Source organism: Vespula pensylvanica, chromosome 1, assembly GCF_014466175.1.
Source record: "Vespula pensylvanica isolate Volc-1 chromosome 1, ASM1446617v1, whole genome shotgun sequence".
Classification (NCBI taxonomy): Eukaryota; Metazoa; Arthropoda; class Insecta; order Hymenoptera; family Vespidae; genus Vespula; species Vespula pensylvanica.
Genome location: NC_057685.1, coordinates 18,833,420 through 18,860,951, shown reverse-complemented (window position 1 = coordinate 18,860,951; position 27,532 = coordinate 18,833,420). Strand labels below are relative to the sequence as shown.

The 27,532-nt window shown below is 35.2% G+C and overlaps 2 protein-coding genes across 3 annotated transcripts; both read right to left on the bottom strand.

Moving 5' to 3' along the window:
• Positions 1 to 7,288: 7,288 nt before the first annotated feature.
• On the bottom strand, positions 7,289 to 21,705 carry LOC122629850 (homeobox protein goosecoid-like). The gene is made up of 5 exons (XM_043813695.1): positions 21,436 to 21,705; positions 13,559 to 14,257; positions 12,869 to 13,486; positions 11,443 to 11,732; positions 7,289 to 7,739 (listed from the first exon to the last, which is right to left on the bottom strand). Exons 3-5 carry the CDS (start codon positions 13,362 to 13,364, stop codon positions 7,458 to 7,460), a joined length of 1,068 nt encoding a protein of 355 aa, XP_043669630.1. The 5' UTR covers positions 13,365 to 13,486; positions 13,559 to 14,257; positions 21,436 to 21,705; the 3' UTR covers positions 7,289 to 7,457.
• A 259-nt stretch (positions 21,706 to 21,964) lies between these two features.
• On the bottom strand, positions 21,965 to 26,184 carry LOC122630602 (regulator of telomere elongation helicase 1 homolog). Of its 2 annotated transcripts, none has more exons than XM_043815275.1 (13): positions 26,143 to 26,184; positions 25,912 to 26,066; positions 25,406 to 25,829; positions 25,076 to 25,331; positions 24,715 to 24,978; positions 24,343 to 24,653; positions 24,057 to 24,263; positions 23,806 to 23,968; positions 23,445 to 23,702; positions 23,131 to 23,370; positions 22,550 to 23,044; positions 22,323 to 22,467; positions 21,965 to 22,187 (listed from the first exon to the last, which is right to left on the bottom strand). In XM_043815275.1, the coding sequence occupies exons 2-13, from the start codon at positions 26,042 to 26,044 to the stop codon at positions 22,117 to 22,119; spliced, it is 2,967 nt and encodes a 988-aa protein (XP_043671210.1). In that variant the 5' UTR covers positions 26,045 to 26,066; positions 26,143 to 26,184; the 3' UTR covers positions 21,965 to 22,116. The 2 variants fall into 2 exon arrangements, with proteins under 2 accessions (XP_043671210.1, XP_043671201.1); XM_043815266.1 differs by having other exon boundaries at positions 26,128 to 26,166.
• Positions 26,185 to 27,532: the final 1,348 nt, after the last annotated feature.

The following is a 27,532-nucleotide window of genomic DNA, read 5'->3' as shown; positions in this document are numbered from 1 at the left end:
TGTATACACTCGAATGATTATATAATACTATTAAACGACATTCTCCTGATGGTACATATTAATTAACGTAACGAAATCTATTATAATTACAATATTTGTTTATTATAACTTGATTTAAATCATGATACATTATATGTGTATATGTATGTATATGTATATATATATATATATATGTATGTATAGACGTTTATCAATTCGATAGAACAGAAGCTATAGATATAGGTTTATGCGTTAAATTGATGGCGTTTCATCGTAATCAGTAATATCGTCAATTGAAAAGTATTGCTAAATAAATAGTTGTAACACAATTACATTTGTTTGTTATCTTTCTTTTCTATTTTGGCGATATTTTCTATTTCATCGAACGGTGAACAACACATACATTGTCTTCTAAAATACATAACACATAGAAAAGATTGTATTGGAAATCATGAATAAAACTTTGGGTTGACCACTAGTAAAAGAAAATAAGTGAAATAAAATGGTACACCCATCAACATTTGTTGTATATAGGTACATATGTATCTTTCTATATATACACATATACACACACACATATATATATATACACAGATACACATATTTCTATGTATCAGGAACAGATAGAAATTGTCAGCGGGGAGAATGGCATGCCGCCGCCGGTCGATTCATCACCGTTGAAACAATAACAATCGACGAGTGCTCGCCGATGCGGTAATTAAAATAAAATTAATTAGATTGATAGCGCGTGGCGTAACCTTTCGAAGAAGATGGCTGCACAGCCATAGGGGTCTTTTATATGCTACTGCATATAATGCATTGTTTACTCTTCACTCTACTATTGTCTCTCTCTCTCTCTATCTCTTTCCGATACACACACGTGTATACATTTTCTATCACTTTTCATTTTTCTTTCTATATCTCTTTCTCCATTGGTTATCTTCGATAAAATTGCATAAAAAAACTTCTTCTCTTACCCTTCCGTTTGGACGTAAAAAAAGAAACAAACAAAAAACAAAAAAAAGAAAAAAGGCAGTTTAGAGAAAAGGAAAGGAAATAAGTAATATAAGAAGATTAATGCGATTTTGAAAATTTTCTTTAGGGTCGATCGATCAATCATCCTTATCGCCGATAGGACGGCAATACGACACGGTTAACTCATATAACTCGTAGGTCACGATAATTCATTTATACGTACTTTCGAGATTTAGCTGGTACCGCGATACGACCAATCAATCCGTTCCTTCCGGCGATTCTCTAACTGTGAACATTTCATTAAACTTTCAAGAAGAATTGTCTTGATCTTCGGGTCCGTTCTAAAGAAACTTCCCCGTTTTCTTCGGCGTCCGTCGCTTAAGTTTAACGCCGGGGGAGAGTGGGAAGGGGGGAGGGGATCAGTACGCCGGATACCGGAGCTTCGAATTCACTTTGACTTTGTCTGGTGCCACGATTCCCACGGGATACTCAACAGTCCGCGAAAGCTCTCTCTTTCTCTTTCTCTCTCTCTCTCTTCTCGTTTTTACTGTTAAAAATCGACGAGAACCTTCTTCCTCTTCCTTCTCCTTCTCCTCCTCCTCTTCTTCTTCTTCTTCCTCTTTCGTCCTCTTTACGGAATGCTATTAAAGAATCTCTGCACTTAAGGCTCGAACGAATCAACGCGAACCCTTCCTCTCCTTTTTTTTTTCTTTCTTTTTTCTTCTCTTCTCTTTCCTTCTTTTTTATAACTCGTTTTTTCCTTCCCCTTCTCCTCCCCCTTTTTTCTTTTTTTGTATTATTCGATGAACAAAGCTAGTCGGAGGAGAATCTTATCAGTTCGATTTCATCCTGCTATGTATATCCCACGATGAACTTTGACCGATTAAATATTGAATTAATTTGACGACGATTCTCGATGAACAAAAGGAACGAAAAGTTGATTCCGCGTTAAATCGCGGATTATTCGTGCTAACTTTGTTTTTTTCTTTCTTTCTTTCTTCTCTCTCTCTCTCTCTCTCTCTCTCTCTTTTTTGTACGTACGTGCGAATTTACCAATCCGAGATAATAACCGGAAATGCATATTATATCACGTTGCACAACGATTATTTATTTGTTGTCGTTTCTCTCGTTTGCAAAAGTCGTATGCAAGCGCGTCGATACCCCAGAGTCCTCGCGGTTGCGTTTGCCATAGGACTTATTTATTCGGTAATGATGCACGTGCGGGGCTCCTAAATCCAATAATGATTCAAATACCACGATCGAGGATATGGTTTCTCACCGCGTTATTTATTTCTGTCCCACATCGTCGTAATTATATAAACACTTTGAAAATCTTGCATAGCCGTTTGGCTTCCGACCTGACGAGATTGCCCCGAGGTTGCTTTAAGGTTTCCAAAACGTTTTCGACGAAGGAAAATAATTATAAAATTACCGAGGCTTTGCGTGCTTTAAATTCTTTTTCTTTTTTTTTTCTTCTTTCTCTCTTTGTTTTTTTCTACCACTTTTTCTTTTTTTTTTTTTTGTCACGACCATCGCATCGATTTTAACAGATTTCAAATATTTTACGTCGGATTAGATGTCACCACCGATGATATCCACGAATCAATCTATACGTCTCTCTCTCTCTCTCTCTCTCTCTCTCTCTCTGTCTCTCTCTCTCTCTCTCTCTGTCTCTCTCTCAATTGTTTTTTTATTCAATTTTTGCACTTCGGTGGGTACCGTTGTCACACATTTAACAAAGGTTACAAATCTAAATTTGAAAATCGTAATATGTAACATTCGATAATTCTAATTCAAATTTATTGTCGAATAAATTTGTGATAGACAAAAAATAGAAAAAAAAGCAAACAGAAGAGATGAACGTAAGAGAAACGATTAATTAATCAGCAGCAACGATGGAGAAGGAATCAGAAGTAAAAGATGAAACGATATCGGACACCGAGGAAGCTATTGTTACAACGAATGCTACTGACACAGATAAGATGAAAGTTGAAAAAAATCTGATGGAAAAGCAAAAATTTCGAATGGAAGAATGCATGGAAGGCAAATGGACTTGCGAGGAGGAAGCATTATGGCGTGTTTATATGAAAACGTAATCGATCCTAATTATTTTTTATGTGACGATGATAAAAACCGATATGAGTGTATATATATATATATATATATATATATAGATATATATGCGTGTGTATGTGTGTGATGTTAACTCGTTTGAAAATATAGATATATAGAAAAGGAGGAACAATTAGAGAGAGAGGATAGATTCAAGCATAGGAAGCCAGGGAAACTTCCGAAATTACCTCGCTTGAAGTCAGTTGAAGAGATAGGAACACCATACAAATGCTTCCCTTTGAATGCCTTTCAATTCGAAACTGAAACCGTGCTACCCGATAAGCTAGATCGCTCAAAGATGATCCGAATTTGGAAGAATATGCGTGCAGCGGTCTGTAGATTCGAGTAACATCGTATTACGTGGCTTTAACTGGATAATTAGAGGATAATGGATCTGGTATTGTAGGGTGGTATGAAGGATTCGAAGGAAGAAAAATCGTCGGAATCGAAGAGCGTTAGCGAAAAATGGCCAAACATGTGGCCTTGCGATACGCGTGATTTCTTGAAGGAGATAGAAGATCGTGAAAAATCGGAAGAAAGGAAAAGGAAGGATATATTTCCTTGCGACAGTATCATCGCGAACGATAAACGTAGATCGTCGCGTCAATTGAAGGAAGATTTTGCGAGTATGAAAGAAGTTGGACACGCGAGGATACCACCGATTTGTCCTAAAATAACAAAATCATTTCTGGTTGATCGAGATGTCGGTGAAAGGCCCGGTCTCGTTGATGGCGATTACGTGATCTTCGAGTTTTACTCGAAGAAAAAAGGTGCCAGAGCGTACGCCGATGTGTGCCTTCGCGGCCTAAAGGGCATGCACCTGCTCGAGTTAGGATCCTATCGAAATCGTGAGAAAACTTGGAAATTTTGTTTTTACCAAGCGATCGTCGCTCTCCTGGCGAAAACGCAATTGAGGTAAAATAAATATTATAGGATTTACGCGTATCGAATTTATCGTAGGTAAAGAACGTCTAATATCGTCTACGTCAAATTCATACTTAAGAAAAATCATTCGACCAACGAACCTTTTCATTGATACGCGTATTCATTATTTAACATCGGGATTCACATCGGTTCGGGACGCATTTGTTCGATTTACAATCGAGCGTTATAACGAAAATTTAACGTTAACACTTATCCCTGTGATAATTGTTTAGCATGAGTCTCGATATACCGAATATTATTTTATGTTTAATATTATACGAGCCGTTGACAAAGCGTACGTTTAATTAGGTTCATTTGATCGCCCATTAGAATTCAATGAGCGAAATTGATTGGCTACTATGTAATGTATTTAAACGTTTGATATTTGACTTTACGTTTAAGATATAAGTACGCGTGGAGCATGAACATCGATTATATTTACGACCACGCCTGGATGCTCTTCACCCATATCGGTTCCATCAATATCAAGGACAAGCAAAGATTGGACGATGTCGTAGTATATAATTACAAGTACAGCGTTGAAATCGAATTGATTCAAGAAATGAAGGATATACCGAGGATAACTACGATTGATTCGGAATACGAAGAAAAAAATTTGCGAAGGAAACTAACGTTGAATAGAAAGGAATTAATGAAGGTCAAGTTGGAACTTGGTTCGGAGAAAATAATCGACGAATATAAACAACCTGTTCACAAGGAAACGAAACGTATCGAGGAATGGTTCGATAAATTGTCGGTAGAATATCGTAATTGTATATTTCGTACAACAAAATTCTCTTTGGCGTTTTGGCAGGATGGGAGTTTTTGGTATTTGTATAATCCTTATCGATGCGACGAGTTTGGTTATTGGGACGACGATGGTTACGCTTGTATCATGAAGTTTTGTACTAGACGATCGTTGAAAAGACATTTGATGATTTTGTTACTTCGAGCGTATGTTTATGATATTCCAAAATCGAAGATAGAAGTTGCTGCTTACATAGACCCGACTCAATTGAGTCAGGAGGAAGTTGAGGAAGAAGAAGAAGAAGAAGAAGAAGAAGAAGAAGGAGAAGGAGAAGGAGAAGAAGGAGAAGAAGTACCAGAAGAAACGGTCGAAACGGTTATGGAAACGATTGGAAGAGAAGGAACCGAGGAACCAGCGGAAATAGTTGAAGGAGAAGGACAAGAGGAACCAGCGGAAATAGTCGAAGGAGAACGACAAGAGGAACCAGCGCAAATAGTTGAAGAAGAAGGACAAGAGAGACCAGTGGAGACGGTTGAAGAAGGACAAGAGAGACCGCTGGAAATAACCGAAGAAACAGTACAAGAAACGCAACCAGAAGGAGAAGAGAGAGAACAGGGAGGAGGGGAAAGACAAAGGGGAGGAGCAGAGGAAGAAGAAACGGAATTAGCGAATATAGAAAAGCAGGAAACGAAAACGAAGGGAGAAGAGAAGGACAATGATAAAAATGACGTGTTCACCATTCAGATCTTCAATATGATCTATCATTGTTGTCAAATCAACAATCTAAAATTCCTCGAACGTAAACCCAAGTCTGCGACTGAGCGGGTGAAAAGAAAAACGATCGACGATTGTCCCTTCGATCCATTGGATTGGAGAGATCCATGTACGATCGAGCAAGAGGAAGGAGATGATAAGGATGAAATTGAGAAGCCAACGTGGCTAAAATTGTTTAAAATGACGTGGATGAAGTGCGCCCTGCCGTCGGTTAGAAAAAAACCTGTTAAAGATGCCGCACCGAGAATGCGTTGGCATCAGTATCTGGTCGAAGAATCGAACAGACTTTTTTCTCTGTGGGGTGAATTACATATTACCGACGGTATGTTCGATAAAGAGAATCGCGGATTGCAGGCTTATGCTTGTTACGTTGTTTGCGCTGGTATGACGAGGATTACGGCGCCGGAGTATTGGACCTCTAAGACTCTCGATGTAATTGTCATGTGCGGCGATAGATACTACACTCATAGCAAATTGGAGGCCGACTTTAAGTCGACCAAACCAGAGTACAGTCACGTCAGCTGTTGGAACAGATATCTCATGAGTCATTTCAAAATCGGCGAGACCATGTTCGAAGCCAATGTTTTACCAGCCATTTGTGGTAGGCTCTATGCAAAAAATAGTATATATCTATGGCAATCGTTAGAGCAAATGTTTTTGAAATATCACTTTGGAATATTGACTTGCGAGAGTCATTGTCTTGGTGTGTTCAAATTTTGTGGAGCTTATTACATGTGCGACGTCAATTCTTTCGGCTCACCGCTGTTTCAATACGGCCAGGGTGCAGCCTATTTATTGAGAGCCACCTATTTCTACAAATTCATGATCATTCTTATATTAACTATCGGTTCACCGGAATGTAGTCGATTTGCTCTTAATCCGATCGAGATACTCAAGGTTATTGACGTCGATAACACCGGACCTTCTGATTTACCTATTGGAAAACCAAAAAGAATTAATTACAAAGGTAGAAGAGATAAGGTCGTGTGTCCTTATGACGAAGATAAAAAGAAACAGATGAAGAAGTGGAAGAGTAGAAGATCGGAGGGAAGAAAAACGCTGGATAAAACGTGTTGTAAGATGGAAGACTGATGCTTCATTCGAGAAAAAGAACCACCCTCGTGCGACTACTTGTATACTCGTTCCTTTAAAACGTTCGTTGCGTGTATCTTCGTTCTCGTTAAAAAAAAAAAAAAAAAAAAATCATTATTCGCGTCCTCTAAACTCAGTATTTCAAAAAAAAAAGAAAGAAAAGAAAAAGAGAAATAGAGAGAAAGAGAGAAAAGAAAAACGAAAGTTCGACGGATTAAACTAAAAGAAGGGATAGATGATAAGCCGATCGTCTTTAGGTTTCAGTACGGCACATCAGCGTGGAACCCATTAAATGTGTATAACGCAGCGCGACTTAGTTTCCGATTGCCCTTAGGGTTTATGTACTCGCACGAACTTGGCACGAACTTACCTTTCGGTGAACTTGCACACGCCAATATCTTCGGCACTTCTTCGATAGAAAGTTACTTTTACATATATGTATATATATATATATATATATATATATATATATATATAAAACCACGTAGATATACGTAAGTACGTATATACTTTCTAATTCACATAAAAACTATATTCGATGAGACGTTACACAAAATTCAAAAAAAGAAAAGAGAAGAAGAATCGAACAAGAAAAAAACGAAACAAAAATGAAAACTTTTATATATGCATACGTACACAGATACATTATGTAGATATAAAAATGATATCTTTTGATCTGTTAGATGCAATAATTTATTTCGTTTATACACATTCATCGTTAGCCATATTTACAGGAATATTTACATTTTAGTTCCGTATTTACAGGCTTCCCAGGCGAGAAGAAAAGTCGACTTTCAGCGGTTTCAATGGCGACGCATGGTGAAAAAACGATTTGGATGAAGTCCTTTAGCGACTACGCGACCTCCAGATCGGAACTGTCAGTTTCTTGTTCGTGCTGTTGTTGTTGCTGTTGCTGTTGCTGTTGCTGTTGTTGTTGTTGCTGCTGTTGCTGCTGCTGCTGTTGTTGTTGCTGCTGTTGCTGTCTGGTCAAGGCCAGATGATCGGTAACCCTAATCGATGCCGTCGATACTCCATCCTCGTTGTGTTGACGTTGTTCCAGCTGGAGTTTTCGCATGCGTTCTTGTTCCTCGCGTTTTTGTTTGCGCCACTTGGCACGACGATTCTTGAACCATACCTAGAACACGGATTGCTTTATGAAGGAAGCCCACCGTTGGACGATTGCATTTGCATTTGTGGGTATTCCCGAACGAATCCCGTGGAGATAGGCGAAGATCGTTTTAAGATTGAAAATGATAGTCGTGCAACACCGCACCCTACGCGATTCAACCCTCGAACACCCTTCTCGACCCCCTTCGTTCCATGAAAATTCCCTACGCATGTGTGTGTGCATATATATGTACATATATACTATTATATATATATATGTATATATACGTACATATATATAAGCACACATACGTATGTATGTACATTTCGATCGTACAATTATCTAAAAAAAATCATTATACTCTCTCGCATTTATTTATTCCCCTGGTGATTCTCTTCCGTTATTTACATCTACAAATAATAATAATAATAATAATAATAATAATAATAATAATAATAATAATAATAATAATAATAATAATAGTAGTAGTAATAATTATAAATAATAATAATAATGATAATGATAATAATAATAATAATAGTGATAGTGATAATAATAGTGATAATAATAATAATAATAATAATAATAATAATAATAATAATAATAATAATGGCACATTATCAAGAGGAAAAGTCTAGCAGACTAGCTGTTTTTTCGAGTACGCTTCACGTTGACGAAAAGAATTTTAATAACGGTTAATCGTTCGGTGCTTTATAAACCGAATACAAAAACGGGAGAGCTACATTAATATGTACCGGCGAGAGAGCATCAACGTTTCAAACGTAACAAAAATTTATGTCGAAGGAGAACTGTTTTGTATATTGCATTTATTAAAACGCACGGTACAATGGAAGATTAACTTCGTTCGAAGCATAACTCGTAATCCCGTCGTCTACCTTTTCATTATCATCTCCGAAAAGTTTTTTACGCCGAGTCCCCGTGAATTCAACGTGAACAGCCTATCTCTCTCTCTCTCTCTCTTTCTCTTTCTCTTTCTCTTTCTCTCTCTTTCTCTCTCTCTCTCTCTCTCTCTCTCTCTCTCTCTCTCTCTTTCTCTCTCTAACGACACCCTTTTAAAAGTATTTTCTAGCTAGGAGAATAATTGCTCGGGGCATCTCTCTAGCACGTTCATTTCATCCATTAATGTGTGCTAAAATCGAGAGGATTCTTAACGAGAGAGGGTCCGACGAAAGATCAAACGGGCCACATTTGAAATCAGCATTTGTCTCTTACGCCTGTCCGAATCGATTAGCCGCGAGCTCGCATACGACAATCGATATCTACTGTCTACCACCTACTCTAGTTTTACTCGTTTAATTTTTATATAACAAGAGACCGTCCCATATGCTGGATTTTCTTTAAGAAACATAATAAAAAAAAAAAAGGCAATAAACAAAGATGAAAAAATATTGTTCTTCGTTTACTCTTACGGAGATAATATATAAATTTTGGACGCATCGAAATGATTGATTTAAATAAAACAAACGGAACTTTATCGATTAATTTGCTATACGTGTTGTATTAACACTGTGAAAAAAAAAATAATCGATAAACAAATTAATATACTTATTTAATATCTTTCATAATTGTAATATTGTTTTTATCGGATTTTCTTATTAGAAAGTATACTTTTGGAATCTTAAATATCTAATATATAAAAAGGAAAGAATCTGAAAAATATATAGAAAATATAGTCGAAGTATTTATCATTAATAACGACTACAATATATCGACATAATCATCGTTGTTGAATCGATGATCGATAAATCGTCGTCTTTTTTCTTAAACTTTAACTCTTATTAGAAAGTATGCTTTCAGTCTCTTAAACGTTATAAGGAAAAAAAAAAAAAAAAAAAAAAAAAAAATAGGTAAGAGAAAAAATTAACAGATCATCGAGTGAGGTTTACTGTTAGCATCTTTCGACGTGTTAATGAATGAATGATGAATGATTCTTAACCGATAAGAAAACGGAAAAGTAAAGAAAGGAAAAGGGAATAATCTAAGGATAATAAATAATTTAAGGATTCGAACGGACGTCTTCGTATCTTCGAAATACGCGGAATCGTCGTAGGAACAAACAGTTTATTCTCCCTTCGTCCGCAGTTTCTTCAAACATGGAACTCGAGACCGTATTCCCTTTTGGCCGTGTGTCCTTTCCTCCTATAGATCATCTTGTTCCTTCCTCTCCTCTTTCTTCATCTCCTTCATCTCCTCCATCACCTCCTCCTTTTCTTCTTCGTCCTATCCGTCTTGTTCCAAGCATCAAAAGTCGCTTTCTTACTAATTCCGTGCAAACACGAAAGCGTTCGGTCGCTTGCTCGCTAGCTAGCTAGCTAGCTAGCTCGCTAGCTGGCTCGCTAGTTTGCTTGCTAGCCAGCTAGCTTGCTTGTTGCGGCAGGTGCAACTCAGGTATATGTTGTTTCAAAGTCTTTAAAGACTTTTTCTCAAGAGGAAGGATTCTCTTTGTCAAAGCCGACTACGTGGGTGGGCTCATAGTGGCCGCCTCGAGTGTGAATGACTTTACGATGGCATGTGTGTTCGTTTCGGTACAAATTGTTTGACATGAACTTCAGAGTTTCATATTTTTTCAAATATATTCTTTAATGTAACCTCTCGTTTATATTATTCGATATTCTCTCTCTCCCTCTCTCTCTCTCTCTCTTTCTCTCTCTTTCTTTTTCTCTATTTCTTTCTCTCTTGACTTCTGACCGTCGGATTAGAACAATATTTTCATTCATATGTTTAACATCGTTGACTTTGATTTTTCTCGAAAGATTTTCAGTCGAATCAATTAATTAAACAAATAAGGATCGTTGAGAACGATCGAGTGAGTAATGGAAAAAGAAAGAAAGAAGAAAATAAAACAGACGAAATGATGATTGAAGTGCGATACTCAACGTGTGTGTGTCACCGTTAAATCAACGAAACACAGAAACTCTTTCGATACATCGAAAGTACATATAGAGAAAGAGAGGGGAAGAATCGTAATGTTCTCTCTCTTTCTCTCTCTCTCTCTCTCTCTCTCTCTGTTTGTCTGTCTCTCTCGTAAACCATTATACGTGTGTTCATAGATAAATGTGTGCGAAACACGTAGTAGACACACATGTAATTATGCCTGTGATCGAAGGCAAACACATTATCGGCAAAGCTTTTAATCTAGCAACCAAGCAACTTGTTGGTTCAAGTTGGACGGCAAGCGATAAATAATCTCCCACTCTCGCTAAATTTTAATAACCGCATTAAAATATTACTGGCTTTTGTGTCCATTAGAATACCAAACAAACCAGAACACAGACCTCTGTTCTCGTATACTTAGGCTCGTCACATTGGGGGATGGATCGTAAAGTTTGTCGACGTTACAAATTGTGCGTGCAGCCCTTAAACTCGTATACGGATGTTCCCAAATGTTTGTCTCTTCGAAACCCGATATTCAAAGTAATTTGTCTGGCACGCTTGATTTAACCCATCGTTTGGATAGAGAATAAGTTTTAGGATCTTAGTTGTCACTAAGACAAATTCTTTTTTTTTTTTTAATTTATATCGTCTCGTATATACCTACGTGGTACGTAGAAAGTATTGACAAGTAATCGTGCTAACTGATTAAACAGCCAATAGAAATTTTCTATCCGTTCTTCGTAAATATTATAAGTACGTATACAACTTATACGTACGATAAGTAGAACGTAATTTATAACTAACCGTGTTAGTAATGATCTTCGATAAAACTCACCTCGATTCTTTCTTCCTTGAGATCAACCTGAAGAGCCAATTGTTCTCTAAGCAGCACGTCAGGATAATGCGTTTTATCAAATGTGGCCTCCAATTGTTCCAACTGTTCTTCCGTAAATATCGTCCGATGACGACGTTTCCTTTTCGTCATTGGTCCGACACCTGGCGTGCTTGGATTCATCTGATAAGGATGACCAGCGTGATAAAACGTTGGTTGTCCATGAAGAGAAACACCTGCAGCAGCCATAGCAGCTACATATTGTCCTGGATATAAGGCAGGATATGCGGCGGCTAAAACACGTTAATAAAAAACATACGTTATCTTATAACAATATTATAACACGATAATTAAATACATTTTAATCATTCTCACACGACAAAAGTTTATAATAATGTTAATCGATCGAGATGATGATTATGAGATTAAACGAACGAATAAAAAATTTTTCTCCGACTAAAAAATTAGAAAAATTGTTCTTCTAATGGAAGTAGTAAATGGAATGAAAGAATGAGAACGACAGAGAAAAAGAAAGAGAGAGAGAGAGAGAGAGAAAGAGAAAGCGACGGCAACCCCATTTCATGGTGCAAAAGGATGAAAAGCGAATGAACGAGCACGATCCCATGGGACGTTTTAGTTTAAAATCTCGAAAAAGAAAAATAAAAAAGCTTCTTAGACGCGACGTTTCGCATAAAAATGCGCGAAGGGAGAATTTCAGCTTTTATCGAGCTCTCTCTCTCTCTCTCTCTCTCTCTCTCTCTCTCTCTCTCTTTTTACTTCTATCTCTATCTTTCTCCTTCTATCTTTTATCATCGTTTCTCGTATAGTTTATCTTTCTTTCTCGAGCTTCCGACAGGATTGCAAGGAGGCAAATCGTTCGTGCGTGATTGAAACGGATTTCAGCAGGCGCATCCCCAACAAGAGCGAAGACTCGCGAGAGACTCTTGCGCCTCGTGGAAATACTTAAAGCCCTCCAGGCATAAAGGAAATTTCGGTACGGAAGGCGTCGAGCCTCAAGGGATTTGCACGTTCTTTCGTTTTCTTTTTTTTTTTTCTTTTTTTTTTCTTTTTTCAATTTTTTGTTCTCTTTTTCTCTTTTTTCTTTTTTCTCTTCCGCGTCCTTCCTCACCCCCGCTCATCCACGATCACCTCCGATCGAAAGAGATCGCGCTACGTCTTATCGACGCACGACGAACGAGTAAAAGATATCGCGTTAAGACATTTTTCTCAATATTTTCTTACTCTTATAATAATTCACGCTTCGACATATTCGATGAGAATGAGATAAGATATCGACGTATCAATTCGAAAAATGGATCGCTATGATACGGCGTCTCGATGATAATTAATATTTATAACGTAGGATTATTCGATAGATTGGATTGTTTTAAGGTGAGGGTAAGTTTTAATAGAGGGTTAAAAAACGCACCGAAAAAATCCGCCGAGGTGAAGGCCAAATGATGAAGCTGTTGTTGAAGAGGATGCATGGTAGTTGTCCTCGAAGGTGAACCGACGGTTTCCGGATTCTGTATCATGGAGTTTAAGCTCGCAGTACTTGTTGGGGGTATATTAGCGATCGGTCTAGGTGCTAGGATACTGTCGATGGTAAATAGAGAGGTGGGTGAGGACATGGTAGCGGAGGAACTCGGCCTTGAAATTTCCCGAGGTCGATAACCTGCCTCTTCCGAACTCACTGGACTCCTGGAGAACGTTCTTTCGCGTGATTCCACTTCGTGTCGCCTCGAAGATGCATGATTTTGGGTATCGTGATTCTTTAATTTATGTTGTGGACCCTCAGGTGAATAATTGTATAGATAACGATGATTGTAACCGGATATACCGGGACCATCTTGAAGAGGACTCGATGGTTCTGTCATCGGAGAACGTGATCTCGGTGAATCACCAGCATAGATACTCTCTACCATGTTACGTGATTTGATATTGCTCGTCTTCTTGCTCTTTCTTCTTTTACTTCTTTTTCTTTTGCTTCTTCTTCTTCCTCTTCCTGTTCCTTTTCGATCTTCTTACTCCTTTATCTTCGTATAATCTTCGCAAGCAGTAGAAATGAAAAATTCCTCTCGGAAGTACAAATATCACAGTATTCGAACTACCAACTCACGATGAAAACTTTTCAAGAAGAAGTTCTCTTCTTTCTCTTCGTATGATATAGCTAAACTAGATCGAAGATAATCATCCACGATCTTGATCATATAGATATTACACCACAAAATCTACACATAATTAATTAGCAATGAGCTCAGATCTTATCGATCGTTAGATCACAAGTTCTCCGTAACACCATGAGCCATTGTTGTAATTTTTTTTCGATCATCGCGCACTATATTTTCTCGTATAAATACAAATACTCGATTCCCTCACCAATGATTATGACAAAACAGAAGAAAGAAACTTATGTAAGAGATCAATAATCTCGATATACGAACGATAATCTCTAATTGTTATTGAATGATATTTTAAGGGTACGGACAATTTATAGATAAAGTTCGACGTTTTGTAGTTCGGTGACACGCGTGGATGTTCTGTGACATCGCTGATAAAGGATACGACTGTGATTCGACTTCGTTGCGCGCGGTGACCTCTGTGGTGGTTGCGTTCGTGTCTCTCTCGGTTGGACGTAGACGAGAGCCACCCCCGAGTTGAGCTGAGCCGCGGATAGAGAGACACCCTCCGATTTCCACGCTCGACGTTTGTACGATCGGGGCGTGGCTCTTTCAAGCTCCACCACTTTTCCACCACCCTTCGCGAACCATTCTCTTCTTCCTTTCCTCTCGCCATCCCTCTACTCCTTCTACATCCCCTATTCGAGAGTGAAAAAGAGAGATGGAGAGAATGAGAGAGAGAGAGAGAGAGAGAGAGAGAATGAGAGAGAGAGAGAGAGAGAGAGAGAATCAGGATTACGGAGAGGACGCAAGAGGAGATGCAATATCGCGGTGATATCGGTGTAGGTAGGGGTGTCGAAAGCACGCCGACCGGACACCCCTTGCTACTTCCCACCCCTTACTATCTACTCTCACCAACCTATGTACTACTAGCGTCTCGTCGAGTCTCATCGGAAACATTGCTGATATAACAGCGATATGGAAGCCTCCACTGACGACGTACTTAACATAGATAATTATCAAGGCTTTTCACGTATTAGCGAACTTCTCGATTAGCTCGATGTTTCTTCTTTGTATAATGATTTTTGTCTTTTTTCTTTTTTTTTTTTTTCTTATTCTATTTCTTTTTCTTTTTTTGTTCTTTTTTTTTTCTTACTCCTCTATCTTTTCTTTTCTCTTCTTTATTAATCCACTATTTCATCGGTCGTTTTAATGTACCTTTGATTAAAGCTTCCATCAAATTTTCATTCGCCCACGATGCATTTGTTTTTTATTTTATTTTTTATTTTTTTTTTTCTTTTTATTATTCCAATAGTCGGTAATATCTACTTCTTTTTTATTCCAATATTCGTAGTATCATTTTGGCCGGCTTTTTCCATTTATTTATAAGTAGTGAAAAATATGTTTTTATTGATCTACCTATTCAATCTATTGTTTAAATGTACGATTAATTAAAGCCCTGAATAAAATTTTCATTTAAAAATCAAATGATCTCCGCAGCTTCAAGGTATTCCTATGGCTGTCCTATTAATCAGACTCGTATTTTTGTGTGGACAATAAAAAACTTTTTTCTTTTTTACTTTTTTCCTTTTGTTCTCTCTCTCTCTCTCTCTCTCTCTCTCCTTTTTTTTTCTTTTTTTCTCTTTAGCAATCCACTGTTCCACCTACCATATAAATTTACAATTAATTAAAGTTCCGATAAAATTTATTCGCGTTATTCTCAAATAATGCAGAAACATTAGCATTGAAAAATTAATGTTATGATTTTAGTTTTGGACTATCATGGCCGTCCTATTCACCACCCTCGAATCTGTTCAATTATGCAAATCTCGCCCAATGCGTTCGTATTAATAGCATAAAACCGTTGTAATGCGCATTGACTGTCGTCATCGGTCTTATTCGGTATATCTAGGAGGGGATGATACTCGCAATGCGATACGTAGAGAACCGAGCGTGAAAAGATTTTCGAGGGGTGAGTATACGTGCTCCGACATTGTAAACTAAACCCTCCGCCCATCGTAGGGCTCGTAGGTACGTCCCTACGCTTTCATTTCCATTCTGATGCACCGAAATCTGTGCCAAACTTAATCCTAATCCGTACGTTAATCGTGGCCCGATCCGGAGAACCAGTTTCTAGATGTATGCGTCGATTTAAGTCGCTGTTAGAACTGTTTGATCTAACTGACTGTTTTCTTTTTTGGTTTTTCGTCTTTTTTTTTTTTTTTTATGATAAATATCCAATTATATACATCAGTGATAATTTTTCTGTCAAATTTTTATTATACGTCTTTAGCGACGATCGCAATTTTATTATTAACGATTCGTTAATGGTATAAATAGAACAAAATAAGTAAGAATTTTGATTCGAATATGGTCGCGAGTGCATCTTAAAAAGACATATGGGCATCGAGCCACGGACCTACATCATTGCCAACCAACGAGGATCGGGATTATCCTCTGCGTTGGATTATTCCATGCCGTACAGGATTTGGTGTTTGCATCCGTGTCTGCGATACGTCGATACTTTCGTGAGGAATGGCAGGAATAGGAGGATTCGTATCCTGCGTCTGTCATTGTTGAGAGGTATATTATATTTACTATGTTTCGATTGGTTGGTACTATTTTTTTCGTAGAAACTTTCTAAAAGATTAGACCCATAACGTTAGCTCTCATAATATTCTCAAGAATTATATGAAATATTTTTTTTTCTGGGTCCTTGGATATATGGAAAAAAGAAAAAAACAAACATAATGACCACCTTTGACCGTTCTGATGGTCGACTTTGAAGTAAATACATATATATACATTTTTTTTTCCATTTCACTATATATATATATATATATATATATATATATATATATATATATATATCCGGTTTAAAAAGTTCTCTCCGCAGGAGAGCATAACCATTGGAAGATTAAAATTTTCTCGGTAATCATTGAAAATGCTATCCTTGGCGCTAATGCGACGACAATACAGATGTTTTCACGTCTAAGCGGCGTGCTAAGTGGATGTTCTCCACCCCTTAGGCGGCTACTATCCCAAGCCACCCTCTTCCGAGATTCGTGAAGCGAGTTGAGAGATTCTAGGGGCTTTTGGAAACGACCGATGGTGCAAAAGCTGCCACGTACTACCTGGCATCTATCATTTAGGAGAAGAAGTCTCTCTAGGAGACATCTAACCAAGGGATGTTGCTTCGGATTCGTTAGTTTGCGTTACACTTGACTGGACGCCTTTTTGCCTTGAGGTGGGGAAATAATCGAGCTGAAAAATGGAAAAAAAGAAAGAAAGAGAAAGAAAATCTTTAGGTATACCAGAAGCCAATGGAAATTGATCCTATGAATTATCTTTCTTCTCTTTCTCTCTTCCTTCACCATACCTTTCATTTATTCTTCTGTTAGATGCTTTCAAAAATACACGCGGAAGTTTGTACTCCACGGGATGCTTCCAATTGATGTTTCGCAAGGCAAAGAAGGCATCTTGCTTCTTATAGATCCGCAGAGGTACGGTTTCGTCGACTTAACAAAACACTACGGCATCTTGTTTCGAATCTCTATCTTATTATTTAGCTCGCGAGATTTTCTTCTTCGATATTCGAATCTCTCTCTCTCTCTCTCTCTCTCTCTCTCTCTCTCTTTCTCTCTTCGAGAAAAAAAGAAAATGGAAGACTCGTCGAAAATTTAAACGGATCAAAATTATCGTTCTTTATATTTCTTTCGAGCATCGTAAAAGAATATCAAACTAAGTTAGTTTTCTTGCTGTGCCTCCGAATGATTCCCTTGTACGTGTTCCTGTGTATTTGTACGTTTACATGTATCGGTGAATGGGAATAAATCTTAAATGGAAAACTTGTCTTATTGTTAGATGGAATGCCCCATGAGTGAGAAAGAATTTGTGAGTGAGAGCAAATATTTTTAACAAATTACGTCTATACCTCGAGTAGCTCGAAGAAAGTGTTCGTTCGTGCGTTCTATCGTAGCAGCCGGTCCTCTCTCTCTACATACATACATACACACACACACATTCTCTCTCTCTCTCTTTCTCTCTTTCTCTTTCTACCCCCATAACGCATAACGCAAATATTGTTTCACCCCGTGGAATCGCACGGGCGTCTTTCGATGATTTCGGCAATTCGACCGGCATCTTCAAAAGACACCGAATCCTGTTAAAGAAACGTAGGAATAAAAGAAAAGGAAGAATGAAAAAGGATATCTTGATACATGCACTTAAGGGAATAACAGAGGATTTTTCTCATTTTCTTAGCTTTTCACAAAGATACTTACTTGATTTATCGTGCGAAGAACAAATGTTTATTCTCGACGAAAGATAAATCGAAGAAAAAAACGTGAAAAATCCAATGATCGATCTAGCATATCCGTTAATTTTTCTCCCCTTTTCTTCATTCTTTCTAAACGAAATACTATTTCCTTTAAACAAAGGAAAAAATAACGATTCGATTTTTCCTATATTTTTTTTTTTTTTTAATTCCTAACACGCTAATATAAGGATAGTTAAACTTTTGAACGGATGGTAAGTAAATGAATAAAAAAAATATGTTCGAATTTTTCTTTGGCCTTTCTTTTTCTTGTCTCTTTTTTTAATTTTTGAAATTTAAAAAGAACTGGTAGAGAAGAACGCTATATATATATATATATATATATATATATATATCTTCCAATATGGCGTATTTGGTTGTCTGATAATTGTTTAGCGGACATTCGTGGGGGCGACGATGCGCAACGATCGCAAATTTATTGACTCGTACGTTAATTACTTTAATTATTACACCGCTGTCAAAGGCTGATCGGAATACAAAGGAAGTTTATTCGACAGGGTAGTGCGTTTCCATCGCCCGGAGTCACCGATTGCCAATTAATTTTCCATAATTGGCCGGACATGCTCGCACGAAACGCGCCTTGACGCTCGTCGCACGAATGCGGCACGGAACGTACGTAACAGTCAAACTGTACACGAATACTTGTACACATCATATGGTATGTTCCTACGGGTAGACCGTATCACTCTCTCACGCACACGATTCTACGCTTAAAATGTATCACTACCATCCCCGCCGGCCACGGCATCGTATTTTCACCGTATAGAACCAATTAACAGTTTTCACCTATTCCTTTTTAGTCGGTCCGCTCGCCGATATAAAACAAGAGAGAGGGAGAGAGAGGAAGAGAGAGAGAGAGAGAGAATCAAACGAACGAAAAAGCTATGAGTGACGACCTTATGCCGATGAAAAAACATATATATATATATATATATATATACATATATATATAATAAAAATATATATATAATGTTATATATATGTATGTATGCAGGTATATATGTATATATGTATGTATTTATATGATTCTTGTTGTATGTATGACATTTTTTGAGCGACGCCTCGGGTAGATGAATTGATTGCATCCATAACAAGTAACAGTCTGTCTTGACAAGTTAAATGAATAAAAGAAATGATGTGTGTGTAGGTTGATATTTTGTAATGTAGTCACGTCAGGAAAAATTTGTACATTTTTCTCTCCTATCTAACATGATTAATAAATATTAATATTTGAATAATAGGAATAATGTATAAAGTGAAATTTTCTATCCCGTGATCATATCGAAGAAAAATTTTCTAATTATTTCCTATCCCTAATGTTATTCGTAAACGACACGAAAGAAATTATGTATATACGATGGAATTTTGTGATTTGTTATTCGAGAAACGTTTTTTTAAAAACGTCCTTTTCTATCCAACGATTTTTCATTTTCCTAAAGAAAATCGAACTACCCTTGTTAATGGATCTTTAATTCCTTTTTTTTTTTCTCTTTCAACTTTAAGAGATATATATTTTATTGATAATAATAAGCAAGAAAAAAATAGAACGAAGGGAAAAAAAATGAAAAATGGAAAGGAAAGGGGAAAAAGATACACAAAGTGGTTAAAGAAATTCAAAAAGGTAAGCCATCGAATCCATCTACTCGAGCCTTTACGCGAAAACTTTCGGGAAGGCTTTTAAAGCTATTTTAGCGCGGATTTTGCTAAGTGATACCAATAACTCGATGGGACAACAACCGAAGCCCTTCGGGATTCGGCGAAGAATAAACGAAGGGCCAACAATCCCGAGGGATGTTATCTAATCCTAGTGGATTTGTTGATTCTGCGACTTGCGCTTCGAAACGCGTGATGAGGTTTCCATGTAGTACTGGATTACTCCTATTTTCTATGACCTAAAACTCCCTTTCCCTTTCTTTGAAAAGCCCGTCTCGTTTCTGTCAGCAAATGAAAACTTTTTCAGATGCTGTCTGCTTAACAAAAGCACCACGTCGCGTTTCTTGTGATATACGTATATATATATACATATATTATTTTTATGTGTAAATTTAATATATCATTTTCTTACTCGTTGATATTTATTGATATTTTTTTTTTAATTTTATATCTATATGTGTGTGTGTGTGTGTGTGTGTGTGTGTGTGTGTGTATACTTATCATAAAAAAAGATAATCTTGTACGATAAATTTTATCGTATTTTATAAAAACTTTTATAAAATATCATTTTATGTAAATAGAATTTTTTTCTTATCACTCTCTCTCTCTCTCTCTCTCTATATATATATATATATATATATATATATATATATATATATATATATTATATATATATATGTTTCATCGATTAATATATAAATTATGAAATGTCAAACGAGAGGTGATTTTTAGTTTTAATCAATTCATTCGTTTTTAAACGATACCTATATATAATAAGTACTTACTTACTCGATATCGGAAATCTCTGTTTTTGTCTCTTCTCTCCCAAATGATAATAATCGATAGAGAAGTAAAGGAAGAAGGGGAGGAAGAGAAAAAATAGGAGTAGGGGCAAGAACAACGATACCACCCTTGTTACGGAGAGATTATTCTATTACATGCTATGTAAATATGAAATACAACGAGACGTCACGAGAATTGTTATGGCTATTTCTCGGTTGTTCCCTTTCGTGCATGAGCGCTTGTTTGATCAGAAAATACGTTATTGTTTCAAGGGGTGATAAAAAATTCAACGTTCGGATAATTACATCAATCCTGAATCGATTTAGTAGCCTCGAGCTAACTTTCCCTGTACCACTGACTTACTTTAAAAATGTTAAATAATCTCATATATGTATATACATATATACACATACACATACATATATAATATATATATATATAAACGTTATGAGATATATATGAGATATATATATATATATTCGTATCTATTAAATATTATTTTACATTAGATAAAGGTAAATAATAATCGCAAGTCGATCTTGTTGATTCGTCAGGTCAACATGGAAAGAAAGAAAGGAAGAAAAAGAAAAAAGAAAGAAAGAGAAGAAGAGAGGAAAAAAAAAAAAGAAAAATAAGAAATCAGTTTTTGTTGAGACTGCCGGTGGTGTGTAGCAGCTGCGATCCTTTCTCCATAGAGACTCTTCTTTCGTATTACTTTCTTCTATGAACGGTATACCTCGTGCTGTACACAGTCTAATAATCCCCTTGAAGAAGTAAGTAAGAAAAGGATAGAGAACTTGTACGAGAGGAAAGAACAGAGAAAGAGAGAGAAAGAGAGAGAAAGGACAAGGATAAGGCAAGCGAAGAAGAGAACCCGCTGTTTGCCTTTTATTAAACTCTTGTTAAACGCCGCCTTTCTTCATACACACAATTGAATCGGCAAAACAGCGGAGATAATGCTTTACCAGTGAACTGTATACTACAAGAGAGAAAGAGAGAGAGAGAGAGAGAGAGAGAGAGAGAGAGAGAGAGAGAAAGAGGGACCGAGTCTTGAGGAAAAGAGGGAGAAGAAGAAGAAGAAGGAGAAGAAGGAAGAAGACTTACCGCAAACACCAACTTCTTATATACCTTGAAATGGACACCGTGTAATCCGGTTCTTTATACGGCACTACGATGCCATTCGGATGGAATCTATGAAGCGTGCACTTAGAGAAGCAGCACTGCACTATACTCAGTGTGGTGCCCCGTGCGACTATCTTGAAAAGGGGAATGAAAAAGAGAATATGGTGTACATATATATGTGTGTATATGAGGTATATAAAGAAGAGAATGAAAACATTTTGATGTTTCCAACAAATGTTCCGAGAAATGTACAGAAATTCAGCACACTTATATATATATATATATATATATATATATATATATATATATAACATATATATAAATTTAATTCTTTAATATATTTACAATGTACTGTATTAAATCGTAGCTTCCTTTTTCTCTTTTTTTTTTTTAGTAACAAATAAAAAATGTAATATATATATATATAATATAATATATTATTATTATTATTATTATTATTATTATTGTTGTTGTTGTTGTTGTTGTTGTTGTTGTTATTGTTAACGCATGATATATTTTGTATTAATTTTTTTATTAAGAAATTATTCTGCGCTTTATTCAATATCTTTTATATGTACAATACAATTAAAATTTTATATACTTATCTAACATATAATATCTTCTTGGCATCTCATTTTTCTTTTCCAAGTTATTACATCTTTCTTAATTATTTATATTCTTAACGTACTCGTCGAAGAATTCAACGTGCTTTTTTTTTATAAAAGGTTTGAATCCTGAAATAAAGAAAAACAAAGAAACCGGTTATGTATGAATTTTTCAATATCATAGCACGTTTTAATATTTCAATATTCAGATATTTTTCATATTTTAATCGTACGCATATCTCTACGATTTTTTTATTTAATTACCTATAAAAAGATGTTGCAATTTATCTTTCGGTGAAAACAGATGTTCTAATGTTTTTAACAATTCGTTCAAATTGTTAGTCTTAGTGTATTCTTTAATAATATTTCCAAATTTTTTATAATTCTCTTCTGTCAACGATTTTTTTACCTATAAATATAAATTTAGTATAAACTTTTTGTATAGCTTTCTTTTTCTTTTTTTTTTTTTTTTTACAGTAAATTTGACTTACATCTTTGATATATGTTTTACCCATTTCGCGCTTGTCTACTTCCATATTAGTTTCCTCTGGAATTTGTTTGGCTTCATTAGTATCATTTTCTACAGTATGACTAGAAGTTGAAGGATCGGAAAGATTCGTATTATATTCCGTTGCAACAATTTTGATTTTCCTTCTTTTTACAACCGGCCCAATAGAATCTTTCACTAATACACAATTATTACTAGTTTCTCCTAATTTACAATGACTAAAATTGATCACAGATTTTTTACTGGTCGATGCAAGCTTGGAAAAAATATTCTTCGTTTCTGTCTTAGGATCAGATCGTTCTTTCACTGTGTTATCTATATATTGTTCGATATTAAACGTTTCTTTTAAACTTGACTGTACTGTAGTATTAGATGCCGATCGTTTCGTTGATCGTGATGTTGTATCGAAAGAACACGGAACAGCAGGTAATGATAGATCACTATTGTTTTGGCTACTTGCCATTTTTGGTTGTGGAAACTACAAAGTGATATATGATATATCTGAGTATTATTTAAAAGAAAAAAAGAAATTGTTGTTAAAAATATATTATCTATGTCTCTTACAGCCTGTTGAGTATATCGAAAAAATTCTCTAAGTTCTTTAGTGATCATTCCGAAATTAGTAAACTTTTTAATATACGGCCTAAGCCAAGCAGATAATTGTTGTTTAAAATTTGGATTTTCGAATCGACAATCGCAAAGTATTATAGCTCCGTAGTCGTTCTTATGACGTATTATTCTACCGATAGCTTGATTAACGGCTCGAGAAGCTTCAAGCTGATACCATTGCTGTCCTGTTAAAGCCTAAATCAAGTGATAAGATACGAATTGTATTATATTCTTTTATGATATCAGAATAATCTCATTTCAAATATTACCTTTCTTTCATTACGACGTATTTCTTCTAAATATCGTTGCTTCAATATAATTCTTGGATCTTTCATAGGTGGAAATGGAAGACCGGTGATTAATACCGCTCTTCCATTAGCATTGGCAAAATCTAAACCTTCGCTCACTTTTCCCCTACATACAGCCATAAAAATAGCACCTTTACACGATGGGTCCTGTATCTTTTGATAATATTCATGCATAATATTTAAAAAGCTATCTTTAGATTTGGGTTCCACGTATATGGGCTGTTATCGATTGAAATATAAAACATAAGAAAATTAATTAATAACAACATGTCGTAAGAATTTATATGCGATAAAAAATTAGATCGCTTTTCTTTTTCTTTACCTTACGTTCAGTGATTTGTGTCCATAAGCCAGAAAATTGCCATTCATCCTTACATTTTTGCATAATTGGGTATGATGGAAAAAATATTAATAAACCGTGTGGTATAAGACAACTGAAATTGTATATTGTACGACCAAGAGATGCTATATACTTTGGATCATTTCTAGAGAAAAATAGTATTCAATTTTTAATTGGTATGTATTAAATAATGATACATTAAATAATTATATATTATTGCGTTATACAAATACCTTGTATTAAAAGAAGAATTAAGTTGATGTCCGTCGGGTCCTTGACTAAGAACACCAATACACACCTGTTGACCTGTTATGATATGTGGACTTTCAAGTTGAACATCTATTGATATTCCAAGTTCTGATATGAATGGCGCTAAAGGAGATAGCGTACCGCTTGTTAAAATTACAGAACGAATACCTTGGTCTACTAATTGTTGCATGCTATATGGAACAATTAAATGATATTTAAAATAAAAAACGTAATTTATGTAAATATAAGGAACATATAAAATTTTCTGACCTGAAACCAGGACTGAAGCACCAATAACTAATTATTTTGCCTTCATTTTTGAGAGATATATTTTTGGTTTGCCAACCATCGCTTCTATGACTTTTCTTTTGTTCCTCTAACTGAATATATACTTTATAACATTGTTTAATTTTTTCTCTGTATTGCAAAGAGGTTCCACCGCTGAATAATATTCTTAATACGTCTGCAAATTTTTGTAACGCATTACCTTTCCTAGAAAACGGAGATGAGCTGGTTGTAACTAAATAGGAGATAATCTTCTCTAATTTCTCTATCACTATTTGTTCTTTGCCATGAGTTAACTGAAAAAGTATCGATGTTATATTTCAAGTGTACGAAATTTTTGTAAATTCAAATTGTTACCTCTGCTTTACTAAACAGTTCAAAAATATATCCTCCAGGGAATGTTTCGCCTTCGTCTTGTTTTGTAATTTTAATATCGTCGACAGCTTTTTCCAATGATAAAAACATTGTTTTTAAAATGCATAAATCTTCTGGAGTAAAATCTTTTTGTACGTTTACAGAATCTTCTGTTAAAAAATCAATTTCACTTTCATTATCCTTGCTAACATCTACCATTACTGCAGTTATATCATCTATGCACATCGCTATATCCGTACTGCTTATCTGAATAAAAGAATATGATATTATAAGGAGTTACATATTGATTAATGACAATATTTTTCAATTAAGAACAATATTTTTCAATTATATTGTACATTACTTGTAACGATGCTGCATCTTCACAAATTTTTTCTACATTGTGCGCTTCGTCCAATAAGATTACATTATTTTGTATTTCTATTCCTTGCGTCTTACGCGTCTTTGAATCTAGCAAATAATTATAAGGCATAAATGTAATATCAGCATTTTGTTTTAATTCTTTGGCCAAAAAATATGGACAACATCTCATCTTTTGTCCCGCTTTAATCAAATCTTCTATATCTAAAATTTCTTGTTTAAAAATTGGTTCCTCTTTCCTATATTATTTCAATGTAATTAATTCTTATTAATAAGAAAATGCAAATGAAAAATCAATGAATTCTGTACATACCTGCTTTCAACATTGTTATAATAAAAGCATGTTTTATTTTTAACTTTTACGTGGCACATTTGTATCTTGTTGTATGAACTCGATTCCTTGGAAACTTCCGGATGAATACAAAGCTGATCTCTAGATCCTAAAACTGATACTTTCACGTGTTTATAAGTGGTACGTTTTAACTCTTGCATCGCTTGAGATAGTTGCGAATGTGTTCTAGATGCATAAATAATTTTTGGCATTGCCCAACCAAAAGAAGGAGTATTATCCGGTACTCCTGCTGCCTTTTCAAGACCATCGTTTAATTTATTAAAAAAGTGTCCGCTTAAGTCAGACCTTTCAATAGCTCCAACTATTGCTTCGGCTTGCAAATGAGCTTTCTTTGTAATCAACCAGCTTAACGAGGCACACAAAAGACTAAGTGTTTTTCCAGTACCTATATTTCCAGTATTAAATGTAATCAAAAATTTTAATAAATTTTTAATTATAATTTAATACAACAAATATTAGAAATTTACCTGTTGGAGATTCTAGAACACCGTGTTTACTATTTTGTAGACATTCTATAACTTTAGCCATATACTCTTCTTGAACTGGATATGGTTTGAAAGGAAAATTAATAACAATTCCATTGATGGTTATATCAGGCATACTTATACGATGTAAAAGAATCCTGCAGGATAAAATGAAACAATTATATGTTAAAGAATGAAACAAAGGACAACAGCATTTACAAGTACAGCATTTACACCAGTGGTACTTTACGTTTCCCGCCAAATATCAAATCTAACCTACACTAAATAACATGTACGTGACGTCATTAGATTAAAGTGCATATTGCAATGCATTTATCGCAAGAGATCGTTTCATTGGCCAATTAAAAAATTTAAATACTACTCCCTTCATCTAAAGCATTTAAAGTTTAAATATCGACAGATTATTCTAAAATTATTATTCTAATCTTACGAACAAACATATTGAAGTTTATTTTTAATTAATAATAAAATTTTTAATAAATCAATTTTGTTATATTATTTTGTTTAAATAGTCCAATCAGCGATCGTCGTTAGAATTAATTTTTATTGTTGGTAGGTGTTGCAGTACTCGTCAAATATTTTTTTTTTTATGATTGTATAAAGACTGCTCATCACCCCTAGTTTTATAATGGTTTAAGCCAACAATGAGTACGGGCGTAATTTTAAAACGATTTTGATAAACAAGGTCTTATTTTGAAGATAAAGATTTACAAGAGGACATGGCTTTTTCGAATTTTTGAAAAAGCTTTGTTTTCTTTGCAAAAAATCGTATCAAAATATGCCGCCCTTTGGAAAATATTTTATGCATAAAAATGAAGCTTTTTCCAAAATTTCAAAAAGCCGTGTCCTCGTTTAAACCTTCATCTTTAAAACGAGAACTTGCACATTAAAATTAATTAAGAATTACGCCTGGACTCGCTATTATCGTAAACACAGTTTTCGACATTTTTCGTGAAAAAAAGTTTCGTACAGTGGCGCCATTTGAACTTCGTAGAAAAAGAGAAGAAGCTCGTATCCTTCAAAACCAATTTTCATATAAACGATTCAGTGGTATGTGTTCTATTTTTGTGAAGTAAATGATTGTTTCTTTGTTTCTATTCGAAAATTCAAATTTAAATAATTACAAAATTAAAAAATAGACATTTAATTGACTTCCACCGATATCGAATTAGTCTTCTTTTGTATTTCGACGAGTGAACATGGAAGCTCACTCTTTTTAAACGTGACAACTTATAAATTAATACTTTCGATAAATTTCTAATTATTTAAACAATTTTTAATGAAAGTGAACAAAAAAAAGTAATATTTAAACAATAGTACATTCGTTTAAACATTATAAAGATCGTTACGCGCAAGAAACTTAAAATAATATTAATTACAGATTTTAATACTTAAAAGATTTGTTTCGCGGTTATTGCTACGTATGACGTCAACATACACGGATATTTCAATAAGTTTGACGATTACCGAATTAGTTTTCTTTTGTATTCCGACGAGTACACATCGAAGCTCTAATTTTCTAAACGCGAAAACTTATAAATTAATACAATCGATAAATTTCTAATTATTTAAACAATTTTTAATGAAAGTGAACAAAAAAAAG

Bases quoted from the DNA above. Each gene is read 5' to 3' on its own strand.
- LOC122629850 (XM_043813695.1), bottom strand. From the start codon at position 13,364: ATGGTAGAGAGTATCTATGCTGGTGATTCACCGAGATCACGTTCTCCG. The intron at 11,733-12,868 runs GTGCGTTTTTTA...AACGTGTTTTAG, and splicing joins CACCTCGGCGGATTTTTTCG to CCGCCGCATATCCTGCCTTA. The intron at 7,740-11,442 runs GTGAGTTTTATC...TCCGTGTTCTAG, and splicing joins TCAAGGAAGAAAGAATCGAG to GTATGGTTCAAGAATCGTCG.
- LOC122630602 (XM_043815266.1), bottom strand. The intron at 24,264-24,342 runs GTCAGAAAATTT...TGTTCCATATAG, and splicing joins TGCTTCAGTCCTGGTTTCAG to CATGCAACAATTAGTAGACC. The intron at 23,703-23,805 runs GTAAAGAAAAAG...AATCGATAACAG, and splicing joins CACAAATCACTGAACGTAAG to CCCATATACGTGGAACCCAA.